At 36.1% G+C, this 15,262-nt stretch overlaps 1 protein-coding gene across 5 annotated transcripts; it reads right to left on the bottom strand.

Moving 5' to 3' along the window:
• Positions 1–3,431: 3,431 nt before the first annotated feature.
• Positions 3,432–6,137, bottom strand: LOC122091961 (glycine-rich RNA-binding protein 2, mitochondrial-like). 5 transcript variants are annotated; one of them, XM_042662228.1, is made up of 5 exons: positions 5,907–6,137; positions 4,360–4,506; positions 4,197–4,265; positions 3,837–3,940; positions 3,432–3,713 (listed from the first exon to the last, which is right to left on the bottom strand). In XM_042662228.1, the coding sequence occupies exons 2-5, from the start codon at positions 4,490–4,492 to the stop codon at positions 3,588–3,590; spliced, it is 432 nt and encodes a 143-aa protein (XP_042518162.1). In that variant the 5' UTR covers positions 4,493–4,506; positions 5,907–6,137; the 3' UTR covers positions 3,432–3,587. The 5 variants fall into 5 exon arrangements, with proteins under 5 accessions (XP_042518162.1, XP_042518159.1, XP_042518158.1 ...); XM_042662225.1 differs by having other exon boundaries at positions 4,360–4,522; positions 5,907–6,136; XM_042662224.1 differs by having other exon boundaries at positions 4,360–4,517; positions 5,907–6,136.
• Between the last annotated feature and the right edge of the window lie 9,125 nt (positions 6,138–15,262).

The raw sequence follows: 15,262 nt of genomic DNA, 5'->3' as shown, positions 1-15,262 counted from the left end.
TTATTTATCCGGGAAAATGGTTCTCAACCGCCCGGTTTCTACCCCATACCAGGCTGGTTGGCCACTGCGCCTGGGCGCAGGCACAGCCTGTCCCCTTGCCTGTCTCTAGGGGTGTCAACGATCCGGGTTGGTGCGGTTTCGGTCTGGTTTCACTGGTTTTGGTGTGACTTTGGAACTAATCGAAACCCGCCCCATTAAGGAATTATCGGTTTTGGTCCGGTATCGGTTTCGGTGCGATTTGAGTTCGGGTTGTACCGGTTTGGATTTATCAGGTTTATTTCGGTTTGGATCAATTTTTTAAACCGAATGGAGCCATTAGCTTGGGCACTTGGGCTTGGGCACTTGGGTTTTGACAGGTTGAAGATGAATAGTTGATAAATGTTGGGCTTGGGCACTTGGGCTAGTGTTGGTCCGGTTGGACACTTGGGGCTTTGGGCTTCTCCCACTTGAGTGTTGGCCCACTTAGATAATTAGATTAATGAGTTTTAAGTCCGGTTTTATCTCGGGCCGGTTTGGATCGGTTCCGGTTTTGGTGCACATTTCCGGTGTTTCCAGTGGCCCAATGGTCTAACTCGAACCGAACCGAGACCAGATTCAATTTAAAATACAAACCGAAACCGGCCCGATAAGCCACTGGTTCGGTTTGGATCGGGCTTAATCGGTTCGGTCCGGTCCGGTTTAGATATTGACACCCCTACCTGTCTCTATGCCTAGACACAGGCAAGCACAAAATGACCATGCTCCCCCAAGCGGATACGGTTTTCATAAATCAAATATACGATAAATTCTCTATTTGAGAGAATAACCTATGCTAGTGTTCTCTTGCGTCTTATATCTAATTTTTTTTTTTCAATAGATGACATTTTATACGAGGGAGGAGGAAACATTTTCCCATAAAATATGAGAGATGGTTCTTTGAGTAAATGACATGGGAGCAGACCTGTGAGGGAACAGTTACAACATAGGAGGTTAGTGGTGTTATCTCATGTGAAAATATGAGAGAGAGAGAGAGAGAGAGAGGGGGGGAGAGAGTGCCAATATACCCTCCCTAGCGGTTTAAAAAAATCTTTTCTCCTTTTATATTTCAAGTGTAAAGATTAGAAACCCTTGTGACTTAGAGAACCCTTGCCCTTATTATCCAAAGTAACATCTTAACTATAAACATCCAATCAGACCAAGTAGGATTAACATGACAATTTTGATTATAGAAACTTTTTTTTTTTTGGGTAATGATGGAATTTACTATGCAAACCTTTGGATTTGGAAAATTTTATAGTATAGATATTGATGCATCTTTTTGTCAACCAAGCCACCAAGGTGATGAAATATAATTTCTAACATTCTTTTGATTGCCTTTTGGTTATATTTCTCAAAATTATTTAAATTAAGGATCACAAAGAATTGTCAAAACTTATTTGAAAATGACTTATTGTTATGTTATTTTCAATCATTGTTATTGTCCATGTGAAATGACAGGATTTACCTTAATCAGAAAAAAAAAAAAAAATTTGTGAACATAATAAGGGTAAATCCCATAAGAAAGACATGACTCATTAATTTTAGACCATGTCTGATCATTTTTTATATTGGGCAATTCTACATAACTCTTGACTATGTTTTGCTTCTTCTTTTTTTTTTCCATTCGACTCAGGTGACTCGGCCAAAGTCAAAGCCTGATTTTTCAACTACAGGATATTCCAATTTTATGACCAAAATAAGCAATGTGACCAATATAGTTAAAAATGGAACAAATTAATATGTATTCAGTCATACACTCATACTTATTCGGTGAAACATAACCTATTTCATCAACTCAATGTCCTAGAATCAATCTCTGATAATCCACCGGCCCAAACAAGCTAGTGAATATCACTTGCATTGGCTACTTGAGATGGAGGACTTTTGGATGCAAACATCTAGAGAGGCTTATATTTGTGATGGTGATAGAAATAGAAAATTATACCTCATTATTGATAGACAAAAAATTTACAAAGGCTATGTTTGCTAGCCAAGAAAAGAAAAGAAAAGAAAAGAAAAGAAAAGAAATGAAATGGTGAGAAAATAAAAAGAGTATATATATTTGTTCCCCCAAAAATTTTCTTACAAAAAACATAAGAAAATATGAAAATATAATGAGGCAAAAAATAATGATTACACATGATTTCCTATGTATCCATCTCTCTCCTAAAATTCAAAATTTTTTGAATTTTTTTTCTTTTCTTTCTTCTCTTGGTAACCAAACATGTATAGTTTTTTTATTTTCTCACCATTTCATTTCTTTTCTCCTCTTTTCTTTTCTTTTCTTTTCTTTTCTTTTCTTTTCTTTTCTTTTCTTTTCTTTTCTAGATTCTGTTTTCCTTTTTTTCTTTTCTTATCTTCTCTTGGACACCAAACATAGCCTAAAGATCCTGATGTTATTCAATGCTTGTTTCCAACCCCACCATCTCATCACATATTTTCAATGATTCCATTACCTCCATTCCTTTTACCCAAAAAGAAAAATTACCTCCATTCCTGAGAAAAATTATTGTGGTGCATGAGATCTTCCATCGCTTAAAATGAAAAAAAAAAAAAAAATAGTGAAATTGATACCTAAGCATTTGCAGCCCTTCCTCCTTGAAATCATTTATCCTTACCAAGAAACATTTATTTGTTCAAGAAAGACTAATCTCAGACAATATTATTGTGGTACATGGTATCCTCTTTTACTTTGAAAAAAAAAAGGCTGGTGTGTTTGGATATCGAACGATGGAACCAATAGTTAATAGTAGATCTGCAATATTGAATATCTCATTCAACGATAGCAATCATCCACCGGGTAGGTTCTCAACAAAAATTGTTGCTTCAGCCTCCATAGCTGAAGCAAAAAAGGCCACTGCAAAATGTACATTTAGCTGCTACAAAGGATCTCAAATTGGTCACTGGAAACACCACCTTTGTTCCACCAAAAATATTTGCCATACCAAGATACCTGTAAGGTTAGGAAATTCTGGTGGAAGCAATTTCCAATCTACCACAAGCAGTGGTAGAGGGAGCTAATGACAATGCTTGGTTTGGAGAAGTTAATTTATTTGCCTGAAATACAACAATAGTTATGAACAATCAATAAACCACAACTCTCGAGGACGCCAACCTTAGAAAAGAGTCGGCCGGTCATCCAAAAATAAAAGTCCAGAAACCAACAGGAACCAGGTTCCGAAGACTAATTTTGAGGAGGAAGAAAACATGTACTGACATTTAGAGATGATCTTATACACTACTACAGTGCATATATAAAGTTGATAAGTCATTTGTCTAATTAACTCAGGATTGCATTGTTTAGGTATTAATACAAGTACTAAGCAATTTAAGCCTCGAAGCATAAAGCCACGATTAAAAAAAAAGTCTGCCTCCAACTGTGTTGTGTTCCCAGTGAAAAACAGGTTTTACCATTTGACACAACCGAGTCAAAGCTTGCAATTATAGACTTGGTATAATCCAAACGCTACACAGTTCAACCAATTGAAAAAACGAAGCATAAACAGCCGTCCAAAATAAAAACCCAAACCTAATCAAATGACCAAAATGGTACCCAGCCTGACAAACTCTTAATACCCATCTCCACCTCCACCAGCACCATAACCACCACCAAAGCCACCGCCAAAACCGCCGCCACGCGGTGCACTGGGTCTATCGTTAGCAAAATTCACACGAATGTTCCGTCCGTTTAGTTCCTGGTACAATAGTCACTTAGAATAATGAGCCACTTCTTTGATGGGTAGGCAAATCCCTCTCTCTCTCTCTCCATTATAAAGTACAGGTAAATCTAAATTTAACGGTTCCTTCCACATACAAACCTGGCCATCCATGGACAGCGCCGAGTTGGCAGATTCACCATCAGTAAAGTTGACAAATCCAAATCCCCTTGACCTCCCAGTGTCTCTGTCCGTAATAACTCTTGCTGCATTATAACACCAAGTAAGAATGAATACATCTCTGCTCTCATATCCTAACTTCACCAAGATGTAATTTTCTGACTCAGAAGGTTAAATTTCACCATAAAACTAGTGGTTATTCAAATTCAGAAGCAGAAAAAAAAAAAAAAAAAGAATATAGCAACTGATACTGGTTATATTTTAGCCAGCATATATGTTATTTTTTGTACTGCAATTCAACTTATTTGACATGCAACTGACACCAATACAGATATAATTCACCTTCAGTCACATCACCAAAGCTGGAAAATGCATCTTTGAGAGACTGGTCATCAGTCCCATAAGAAAGACCTAAGAACAAAAAATGAACCGCAATCAATATCTCACCGCAAGATCTACATTAAATATACATTCAACGAAAGAACACCAACTTTATTATACATACCTCCAATGAAGAGCTTTGTGGAAGCAAAACGAACAGCACTCATCATAGATGTCACTGGAAGCTGCCCAATTGATGGGACAGTTCGTGACATGCTCTGCCTGAGAAGAGACCCAAATCTACTAGACATCGCCATCTTGACTAACCTGACTAGTTTTAAACTGGTCTTCTCAAGGCCGTAATAAGAAGAAAACTATGTTAACATCCTCAAAGAACACCTAAAGATTCATGCATGTACTACAAAGCTAGATGGCCCTAGACAGCAGCATCATCCAATGTGCAAGACAGATAAATTGACATGTATAATCTTTCAAGTTTAAATCCAACTTCAAACAAAAGCCTTTCAAGAAACTTTCCTAGGTAGCTCAAGTGTGTACCATCGCATCCAACCTCAATATGTTAATCAATATTTGTTTTCAGGGAACTAATATCTTAGAATCCTCTACATATATTAGCAATGGTGATAGATTATCATATTCACCGATAATATGCCTTGAAGGAATTAAGGTCATGTAACAAGAATAACCTACTGCCACCAACATACCCGGAATTCCTAAAACCTCCAAGCATGAAAAAGAAGAAGAAAAACAAAAACTGACCCATAAATATACAGACAAAAGCTATTGCATTTACAATGTATCGAGATGGTTCCTCACATAAGCCACTACTATCCTTAACCAGAAACCAATTCAAGCCATGCCGAAGAAGAAATATCCACCCCCCAAAAAGAAAAGAGGGGGGGGGGGACAAAAAAGAATATTCCAAACTAACTGACACAGCATAATCATGTTCTGCCTTTCTACTCTTTAAGGACATAATTACACCATGAAATCACAATGCACATGTGCAGTAATAAACCCAGTTTCCAAACTCCTATGTTATAATAAACATAGAGAAACATATCCAAGCATATTTTAGATCTTATTTGTTTACTTTAACCCTTCCAGAACCAAAGAAACATATACCCAACAACCAAAAAAATGGGGATGCAATGATGTATACCTCTCATAAAGGAGAAAATTAACCACCCAAAATAAAAGCTTTACAGTATAGGGAAAGTCCATAACTACCAGATCATCTAACATTTTTACACACATACGAATACTATGGTCCAGCCACTTCAAAACCAAAATGACACACATATATCCATGTTAGAGAAAGAAGCAATAGACACTACCAAATTGATTACAGAGGTACAATCAGTTGCAGGGTTTCTAACGAAACCCTAATAAAATCATAATCAGATGTCGAAGATTCACTCGATTAAAGCCACAAAAGCATCAAAAGTTGATCGAACAATCTAAACTACCCATGAAAAAATTAAATTTGTAGGAGCTCCACTAGGCTAACATTAAGATCTAATTCACGAAGAAGAAGCCAAAAACTACAATAAGCATGAGCTCAGATCATAAAGGTAGCTCAAGGAATAAAATTGTGAGTACAAGAACAGAGATATCTTAGCCAAACTAAATAAAAACAACAAAGAGATAACATATATGAAGAACATACACAAAAAAGCGTCGATTTTATGGTTTCAAAGAAAAATTTACCTATGAAACTCGGACTGCAGAATGGAAGAAGGCAGATGGATTTGGGATTCTAGAATAGAAGGAGAAATAAAAAGCTGCGACTAGGGTTTAAGCAGAGTCTCCCTGACTCCGTCGAAGGTAGAAGGATCTGGGGTTTTAGACTAGAAGAAGGACAAAACGAAGTGATGCGGCTAGGGTTTAAGTAGACTCTCCCGACTCGGCTAAAACATATCTTCCACCTTTTGAAGGTTTCTAGCATCATTTATCCGGGAAATGGTTCTCAACCGCCCCGGATTCTACCCCATGCCAGGCTGCGTGGCCACTGCTTAAGCGTGGAACCAATGAGCGCACGCACAGGGGGATGGGGGTGAGATTTTTTTCTCTGTTTACCAGAGTGGCCCACATTTTAGTGTTCCCTTGTGTTTATTTTTATTTTTATTTTATAAGGAATAGAGATATCATTTCATATAAAAGAGGATAGAGAAATTCTTAATGAAACGCTAGCATAGGCCACACTCACATAGGTAGAATATTTCTCTATAAAATATGAGGAATGGTTTCTTGGGGAGCACCAGTCAAAAACAATTAAGTTCCATAAGAGGTCAATGCTATTATTTCATGAGTTTGAGAGATAAAGAGATGATAGTTTACCATTCTTAGTGTTTCGTATAAATTTTTCTTATTTAATATTTCATAGGAGAGGACATAGAAACCCTAGTGGCTTAGAGAACCCTTGCCCTAATCATCCAAAAGGAAGATCTTAATCATCAACACCCAATCAGACCTATCAGCATTAGCATGACAATTGTTACATTGAATATAGAAGCATTATTATTATTATTATTATTTTGATAATGATAGAAACATAATAGATATCGATGCATTTTATTGTCAATAAACCATCAAGTTATTTAAATTATGGATAATAAAGATCTTTCAAAAATTATTTTAAATCGACGTTTCAATTATTGTCAGAGCTCATATAAAATAATAGAATTTATTCTCAATGAAAAAAGAAGTTAGTTATATCAAAAAAGTAAAAATAAAAAATAAAGAGAGAGATAGAGAGAGGTAAAATTACAACTGTTTTCACCAATATTATAACAAAAGTAAAGGAAATCAATAATGGTTGCGTTTGGTAGTTATTCAAAAAGATGTTTATGGCTTTTTTTTTGGGGGGGGGATTTACAGAGATAACAAAATAGAATCTTCTGTTTGGTATCCATGGTTCATTTTTTTATTATTTTTTTCTTTTTTATAAACTATGTAAAAAAAAAATAGTTAACCAAGTTTCAATATTTGAGAAACGTTCCACTTGGGGGAAAAAAAATCAGATGTCCCCGATAATTTCCCTAATGTCAAAATCTGTCTCCTTGAAACTCTAAAGAACCAAAATCTTCTCTATCTCCTTGAAATCCTAAAGAACTGGAATGGTGAAAAATCTGTGAAGAACTTTAGCTCAATCCCTGCTCTCCCTCAACATTGCTGATCACTGGTCTCTCTCATCCTTGTCTCAGTGAAGTCGGACTAAGAAACACTTTTCGTGAAGAAAAAATATCATTCAATTCCCTCGCTCACCCTCATCTCAGTCTCGGTGAAACCATTTCTGAAACAGGTTTACCAAACATCATTCTTTTGGTAAAAAACGAATTTTTTTAATACAGAAATGGAAATATTTTATTTTGACACAAAACATCATTTATGAAATAGAAACGATACCAAACATAACCATAAGATTTTGATGAATATTTTATAAAAATAATGAGTTATTTCTTATCAACATTACCGGTTACCCTACCAATATTTCGTTTATCCAAAATACTTAAACTAAAATGTATATTTTTTGAAAGTCCTAAATAGGAGCCCCTCACCTATGTTGATTTTTTACTTTTTATTTTTATTTTGTGGTCCCCAACCTTCACTCTGTTAATTTTTTCTTTTTGCCTTTTTCTGGTAAGACATCACATTGTTAATCATGTATGTGTTGCGCCCACATGTTCTGAAATCCTTCCTCAATTCTGTGGACATCTCATTCCTTCTCATTGGTGTTTCAATGAATTATTTGATGATAGAGACACGTTCAAAGGCCAAAAAAGCAAACCCAACAAATTGCTGCTACCCAATCCCTTAAATCCATTTTGAATCATCATGGTATAGAGGAAATCAAATCTTACGGCCGCTTGGGCAAAGCCACTTTTATTAATCAGAAACCACTTGGATAGAGGGTTAGGGGGTGTTTGGTTCGGTAAATCAAATGGTGTATATATCGGATATGAATGTCAATCTTTTGATAGACATTCTTCTGAATTATGTTTCTTTTTGAAAAATCGTTTGGTTGCCTTGAGGTAGGGGTGTCTTTCGGTCGGTCCGGCTTGGTTTTGATCCGGGTTGAGTCGATTTCAATGTGAAAAAGCTGAAACCGAAACTGAACCAATAAGGAAATTCCGGTTTTGGTTTGGTTTTGGTTTCGGTGAGGTTTGGTTTCGATTTGTCTTCGGTTTTTTAAATCGATTTGTAACCGGGTTGGTTTTGGTTTTTAGTTCAGTTTGGATTCGACTTTCCATACAAATGTATATAAAACTATGCAAATTTTGATTTTTTTAATGAATTTTGGAGTGTTTTGGTTTCTTACCGGTTTGGTTTCAGTTTTGGTCCGAGTTTTGAGCTGGTTTCGGTTTGGTTTTGGGTTCATCCGGTTTCCGGTGCGGTCCGATTTGGTTTTGGGATTGCAATACTCCAAACCGAACTGAACCAATATGGCTTCGGTTCGGTTCGGTCCGTGTTATTATCGGTTTGGTCCTGCCGGTTTTACCGGTTCGGTTTAGGAATTGACACCCCTACCTTGAGGCTAGTACATGTTTCTCACGGGTTGAGATATTGGCTTCCGTAAGGAACTTCTTTCCGCTTTCTCCTTTTATATTAGATGGTAAAAAGGTTACTCAAATCTGAGTTTAAGTGTTGAGGTAAACTCAGATTTGGAACACATCCTTTGTAATATGGTCATTCATGGGAAGTAGGGTGCTCACTTATGAGGGTCAATCTAGTGGAACCAAACAGCACCAAAAATTAAAAATTATCATTCTAAAGAATGTCATCCCAAAGATTTACCGAACCAAACACCCCCTTAGGGAACCAATCTCGGCTTTCAATAAGTCCATGATCCCTCATTAAGGTGCTCCCTTCGTTGGGTTCAAATCACAATCCCTTACTCTTATTTGCTCTTCCTTCATATCCATCTTTTAAGCAAATATATTTCATTTTCAAGCTGCTTGGATCAAACATCCTGAATATACTACCAATGTTTATTTTGTCCAGTATTCACATCTACAAGAAATTCCAATGTTATGATCAAAATAAGCAGTGTGGTCAATTTACTACCAAAAAAAAAAAAAGGAACTAGGATGTATTCGGTCATATTCATTCGGTGAAATATAATCTATTTCATTAACTCCTTTGTTTATTTTTATTTTTTTTTGGTAACAACATATTTCGTTAAACCAATGCCCTAGAATTCAGTGAAATAAAACCTATTTCAAATTTTTAACATCCTATTTTTGTTAACTTAATGCCCTAGAATCCATTTCTAATAATCTTCTAATCCAAACAAACTAACGAATATCAAAAGTAACTTGCATGGACTATTGGAGGCGGATGAGCTCTTTTGGATGTAAAAATATCTTGATGGTGATAGAAATAATAAAATTCTACTAAATTGTTCGTGGGGAAAATTTTTACGAGAAGTAAGATAGTCAGCCTCAAATATCCGGAAGAGAAACCTAATCAATGATGCATCATCTCTTGCAAAAAAAATTGTTGATCATCTTAGAGGTATTCATGCAACCTCTAACCAGCTTTAAATTCTCACGTTATTGAATGCTTGTTCCAACCAACCATCTCGTCACCAATTGTCAAAGATTCCATTACCTCCATTCCTACTGAAGACAATATCTGAGGCCTTTTTATAATAGAAAAAAATTGTGTGCGCTTCCAAAGCAAGGACATGTTAGCATTTTCCTATCATGATTTTTTGGATTACCATAAATTCGGATGTCATAGATTTTGTTCAATTATTCTTTGATTCTGGAAATATTCCTTTTGGTCTCAAGCATACCCTCCTAACAATGATACAAAAAAGGGATGATATTATTGCGGAACATGAGATCTTCCATCACTTAAAAAGTAAAAAATAAAAAGGGGCTTGAAATGTGAAAGGCATATAAATGGATAGAATGGAGCTTCAGTTGTGATGTATTTGATTTCCTTGGGTTCAATAACTATTGGTGTGATCTTATTAGCATCTAAATCTCATTAAGCACATTTTCTATCAAATTCAAAGGAAGCTACTTCGATCATCTAAAGCCTCTCGAGGCATTAGAGAAGGATATCTACTACTATACTTTCATCTTGAATCTTTATCTTATAGAATAGATACCTATACATGCATGATTCAGAAAATAAAACTAAATAAAAGAAAAGAGCAATCAAACAACCAAAACGCAAGGATATATATTGTTTGGCAAAGTGCCTACATCCACGAAGAAATGAGAGTAATTTCACTAGAAACAGAAAAAAAAAAAAATTATAAGCTCTCTCCCTCACGCTTCTCTGGGTTTACAAAGATTTTTCCTGTAACACTAATTACCTCCCATAACTAACAATTTAAATGAAAAACAAAGAGAAACAAATTTCTGAAATTATCTAATGTAAACCCTAAAGCGTCAAGCCCTATGGGATTTTACAACCCTTTGGAGTAGTGCACAATCCAAACTACAAAATATAAGACATCAACCCTCAACATATTTGTCCTCACACTGAATCTTTGGATATTCAATGCTTTTGATAAATTAAGTATAAAAATTAATCATCCCAAACTACCCAATACAAGACATCAATCCCCAACATATATGTTCTAAGTACTATCACTGCTTTTGATAAGTTAAGTAAAAAATAAAAAATTTCTTGGTCACCAACTGTTTTACCATTTATTTCATTTGACAAGCAAGAAATACTCACGACTTATTATCCATCAAACCAAATCCCACTAATATTATCCATAATATTCTAAAAAAAGAAATAAAAAAAAAGAAAATAAAAGAAAAGAAAAAGACCTTCTTGCCCCATCCCAATCACAAATCCCCTTCTTCCCCCCCCCCTCACAAATCAACCAATTACCTACCACACAAGGGCAACTGCTTGCTCAGTTGTTGGTCTGTGCCTTGCCAATAGAGTGCAGGCTCCCAGGAGGTCAAAAGTTCAACTCTCCTATCTTCACTTTGTAGTCTTGTACCATAAGACACCCCTTTCTTCTTCCCCCTTCCCCCCTCTCTTGGAGTGGTAGTTAAAGTCCCATAAGATAGGATAGGGAGAAAAACTTACCACACCAATTGGTTTTGCTTGTCAATAATCATCTAATAATACTAATCGATGGTGATTTTAGAGGCAGGCTAGGCTTCCATTGCAGTCCTACATAGTACCATTATAGAAGTTTTTGTGAGTTGTGGTTTTTAAGGTACCACACAAGAAGCTAAGGCATGAGGAACTACGCAAGGGATTCAATAAGAACAACAAATAGGAGTGAGAACCATTGATATATGGATTGATTCTAAGCAAATGGTGGACTGGATATACAACAAGGAACACTTCCATTGACCATGGTTACTTTTTTTCTTTGCTTTTGAATATTGAAAGTTGGACAGAGTTTTCTTTCATCAGTTTATAAAATTCACCACTCCATCCTAAGGTTCATAAACTCTTATAAAGTTTTAATACATTTCCCATAAACCCCTCATGATACTCCATGTGTGCATTTAAAGCACCCATGATGATGGGCTTAGGAAAAGTTGGTCCTTGAAAGTTTTTGCAAGATTAAATCTAGACCGTTGTAAATGTAACCTATATAGACGTACCCCCTTCAAAGGTTTGGCTTGAAGAGCACTATCACCTCTAGGAATAGAAGGGGCCCTTCTCTCTCTTTTAGTTATTCTCTTAAATGAATTTCTCCATTTTTGTTTTTTCATTTTTCGTTTCTGAAATTGAGCAAAACTCCAAAGTATCCTGACGAGGGTTAATCAGCAGATGCACGTGGACTCAAGAGCCAATGGGGCCTGTTTTGTCTTAGGAGACTAGTTCACAACAACCTAGTTGCACTAGTAAAAGGGCAACTAAGGTCTTAAGGATAGTGACTAGTAACATGATTCAATCCCACTGTTTTTCTCCTAATCTTGTTCAGACTCTATGTTTGTAGTGCTTTTACGACCATTAAGTTACAATAGTAGTCATCAATAAAATAAGTGAAGTTTATAGAGACATTTTGAGCTTTATCGGTCACATTGAAGGTCTCAGCAGCACGACCCTTCTATTTTATTTGCCATTGTTAATGGACCTAAGTTCACACAGATGCGCCAATTGGTAAGTTCTATTACCCAACCATCACATATCACAACAAACTACTATAGATATTGCGCTTCTTCTGTTCTATGTGCCATAGTTGATGGAACCAAGTTCACGAATTCTTGAAAGATCCTAAAGAATAGCTTCCTTTGCTTTAGCCTGCAAAGTTAAGATTTTGGATCAATTATTTTTTAGCTTATAAAGTTTGAGAAACTATGTATAAGTTACACTTTCCTTCCTTCCCTTGCCCAAGGTTTTTGTTCTTAAGCTTTGTCTTCCTTTCCAAAGGAAGCACTAGAATTAAGTTTCCCAGAATTCCAAACTCGCCCAAAACCCTTGAATCGATGAACTATTACATTTTATCCATTAATTGAAACGGAAGTAAAAGCAAAGGAAATTTTTGGAGAGAGAAAGAGTAAAGAGCCCAAAATCATGGAGGTAGCAACCTGCACGCGAGGTGTATTCTGGAAGTGGTGGATGGCAAAGTTGTACATATGAAAAAGGTGCCCCAAACATAGTTTTTGAAATGTTAAGGTACCCTAAGTATAGTTTCTCTAAATGTTGGGCACCCAAGGCGTAATTTACTTCATATATATGGAATTATATTTAGGGGAGGAGTGTTCTGTCTGGGAGCGTGGCCTATGCTAGTTCCCCATGGGTCTATCTCTCCTCCCCCCAAAAGAGGCAAATATGTCATTTCATAAGGAAGCAGAGAGATGGACACAATGAAGTGTTGGTCTAGGCCATCCTCCTGGACATAATATATTTTCCGTTGTATATAATGCCCATATAAATAAGGGCAAGAGTTCTCTGTCCGAGAGCATGGCTTTTGCACCAATGCAGGTGGGAGTAAAGCTGGATGCATCAACTAGATGGGCATTTCCACCTTTCGTTTGGGTTGAGCATTCATTTCGCCCTCCTCTATGTCTAGGCGCAACCCTAATGCTCTTGGATAGAGAACTTTTCCCTTATTAATAAATAATGGGAGAGTGTTTTCTAAGAAGCATAGCCTACGCCGATAGGAAATGCCCAATGAGTGCCCCCAGGCATGAACCATTTTAGGGGGGCATAAATGTCATTTTAAGAGAGAGAAAGAGAGAGGGGAATGCTAACAGAGGCTACACTCCCAGACATGAATCATTTCCACATATATGATATCCACATAATTACATCATACATCAGAGGTGTCAAGGTCCATCACGTAGCGCAACTAGAGTCAAGCATGATCAAGTTGGGCTGGGCTGGGCAGGGCAGGGCTAAGCCTAGTAAGGCTAGGCCTTGATTGAGATATCCCCATCGAACCTACGGTTGGGCTGGACTAGGGCTGAGTCAGGAGGAATGTTGTTGGGTTGATGTTTTAAAAAACTTGACCCAATCTGGCCCGATGGCACCTTTAACTGAAATTATAGTTTTAATTAGACCAAGTAATGAATCAAAAAGAGGCCTGGTTGTAGGTTTGGCCGGTTTGGGTAATGAAACTAGAATTCATTGGTCAATTACAGTTTAAAAAACACAATGAAACAATAAAATTAAGAAGAAATGAATATTACATAAATAAAATAAGAGAACTATTAAGTGATAAGCTCGAACTGGTGAACATGGGCTTTTGTGTATCACAATTCACCAACTACACTAAGCAGTTGTTGTGAAACAATTAGTTCATTTTAGCTAAAGTAAGTAGTTTCAAAAGCAATAAGAACTGAATAAATAAAATAGATAATTCTGATTTTTAATTATAGGAACCTTCAAACCAAATCGGCCAATTTTAACTTGATGTTCTTAATGACTTGTTAGATCATGACAGGGAATTACATTGAAGAGATAAAACATTCCATATGAGGATGAGAGAGATACACATAAAAGTGCTACTCTATTATAGCCTCAAAAGAGAAAATATGAGAAAGGATTTGATGGGGCAATTTTGGGGTGAGAGGATCAATATTTACGTGGCATATCATTTGGGGTTCTTTGAACAAGTGGAATAGAGAAGCTAACCTGCTATGAGCATGAGGTGTGGTAAAATGGTAGCATACAGTGGAGGGCAACGATGGTATTACATATTAGGACAAAAGAGATGCACATAAAATGCTAGTGTATCCAATTGGAGCGGCTCAAAGAACCTTTTCCTCTCATCATATATTGTCAATTAACTCACATAAACCAATTTAAAAATGAATTTAAAGACGTGTTAGGTATTTCCACTCCTAACATGTACATTAAAGGAAACCTTTTTGTCTTAATGTGGTTAGACTTTCATCAATATGAGTTAAATAATATAACGGGAGTTGATTTAGTTAAGTATGATAAAGTAACAAATAATATAATAAATTTGTAGAATTGGTCAAAATAAAATATGGTGCAAATAAATGGAAAAATCAAATTCAAAGCTAATTGGGCAACCATACTGAATAAAAAAAAAAAAAAAAAAAGTAGACTATACATCCCTTGGCATCCTTTATATTAATAAGGCCATTGTGAATCCTTCTTAGGAATACTTTGAAGTTGGAAAGAGATGAAACATGGCTAAAAATTGTAGATTTTATAGAATTTAACAACTTTAATAATAAATAGTCTTTCCTATTCATAAACAAAACATCATTGTCAGTTTCATTATTGTAGGTAGAATTACTAATAGATTTACGCTTTCAATAAAGACTGTGTTGTCAATCCTTTTATCATTATCATTACTCATAAGCCCTTTTGAGATGTCAGCATGGTTGATGATAATTAAACTTGTTATCACTTACCATGTTGCAAACATTGTTGGATCCATGTTATAGAAGGTCACATGCATGAAGCAACAAAATGTTAGGATTTCATACCATCCATGATTTAGGATGTAGTCAATCCCCACTACAATAACAATGTGTAGTGTGTTGCATTAAAAGTTGGGTGCTTTGGTTCATTTGTTGAACAAGGTTCATGTTAAGTGTTTTATTGGAGTACACCCCTCTCCCCCCTCCCTTTTTTTTTTTTTTTTTTTTTTT

The sequence above is a fragment of the Macadamia integrifolia genome, chromosome 10, assembly GCF_013358625.1.
Source record: "Macadamia integrifolia cultivar HAES 741 chromosome 10, SCU_Mint_v3, whole genome shotgun sequence".
Lineage (NCBI taxonomy): Eukaryota > Viridiplantae > Streptophyta > Magnoliopsida > Proteales > Proteaceae > Macadamia > Macadamia integrifolia.
This window is presented reverse-complemented; position numbering and strand designations above follow the sequence as displayed.

Coding starts and splice junctions, on each gene's coding strand:
- LOC122091961 (XM_042662228.1), bottom strand. CDS start 4,492: ATGGCGATGTCTAGTAGATTTGGGTCTCTTCTCAGGCAGAGCATGTCA. Junction 4,266..4,359: donor CACAAAGCTCTTCATTGGAG/GTATGTATAATA, acceptor TTTTGTTCTTAG/GTCTTTCTTATGGGACTGAT. Junction 3,714..3,836: donor CGCTGTCCATGGATGGCCAG/GTTTGTATGTGG, acceptor CTATTGTACCAG/GAACTAAACGGACGGAACAT.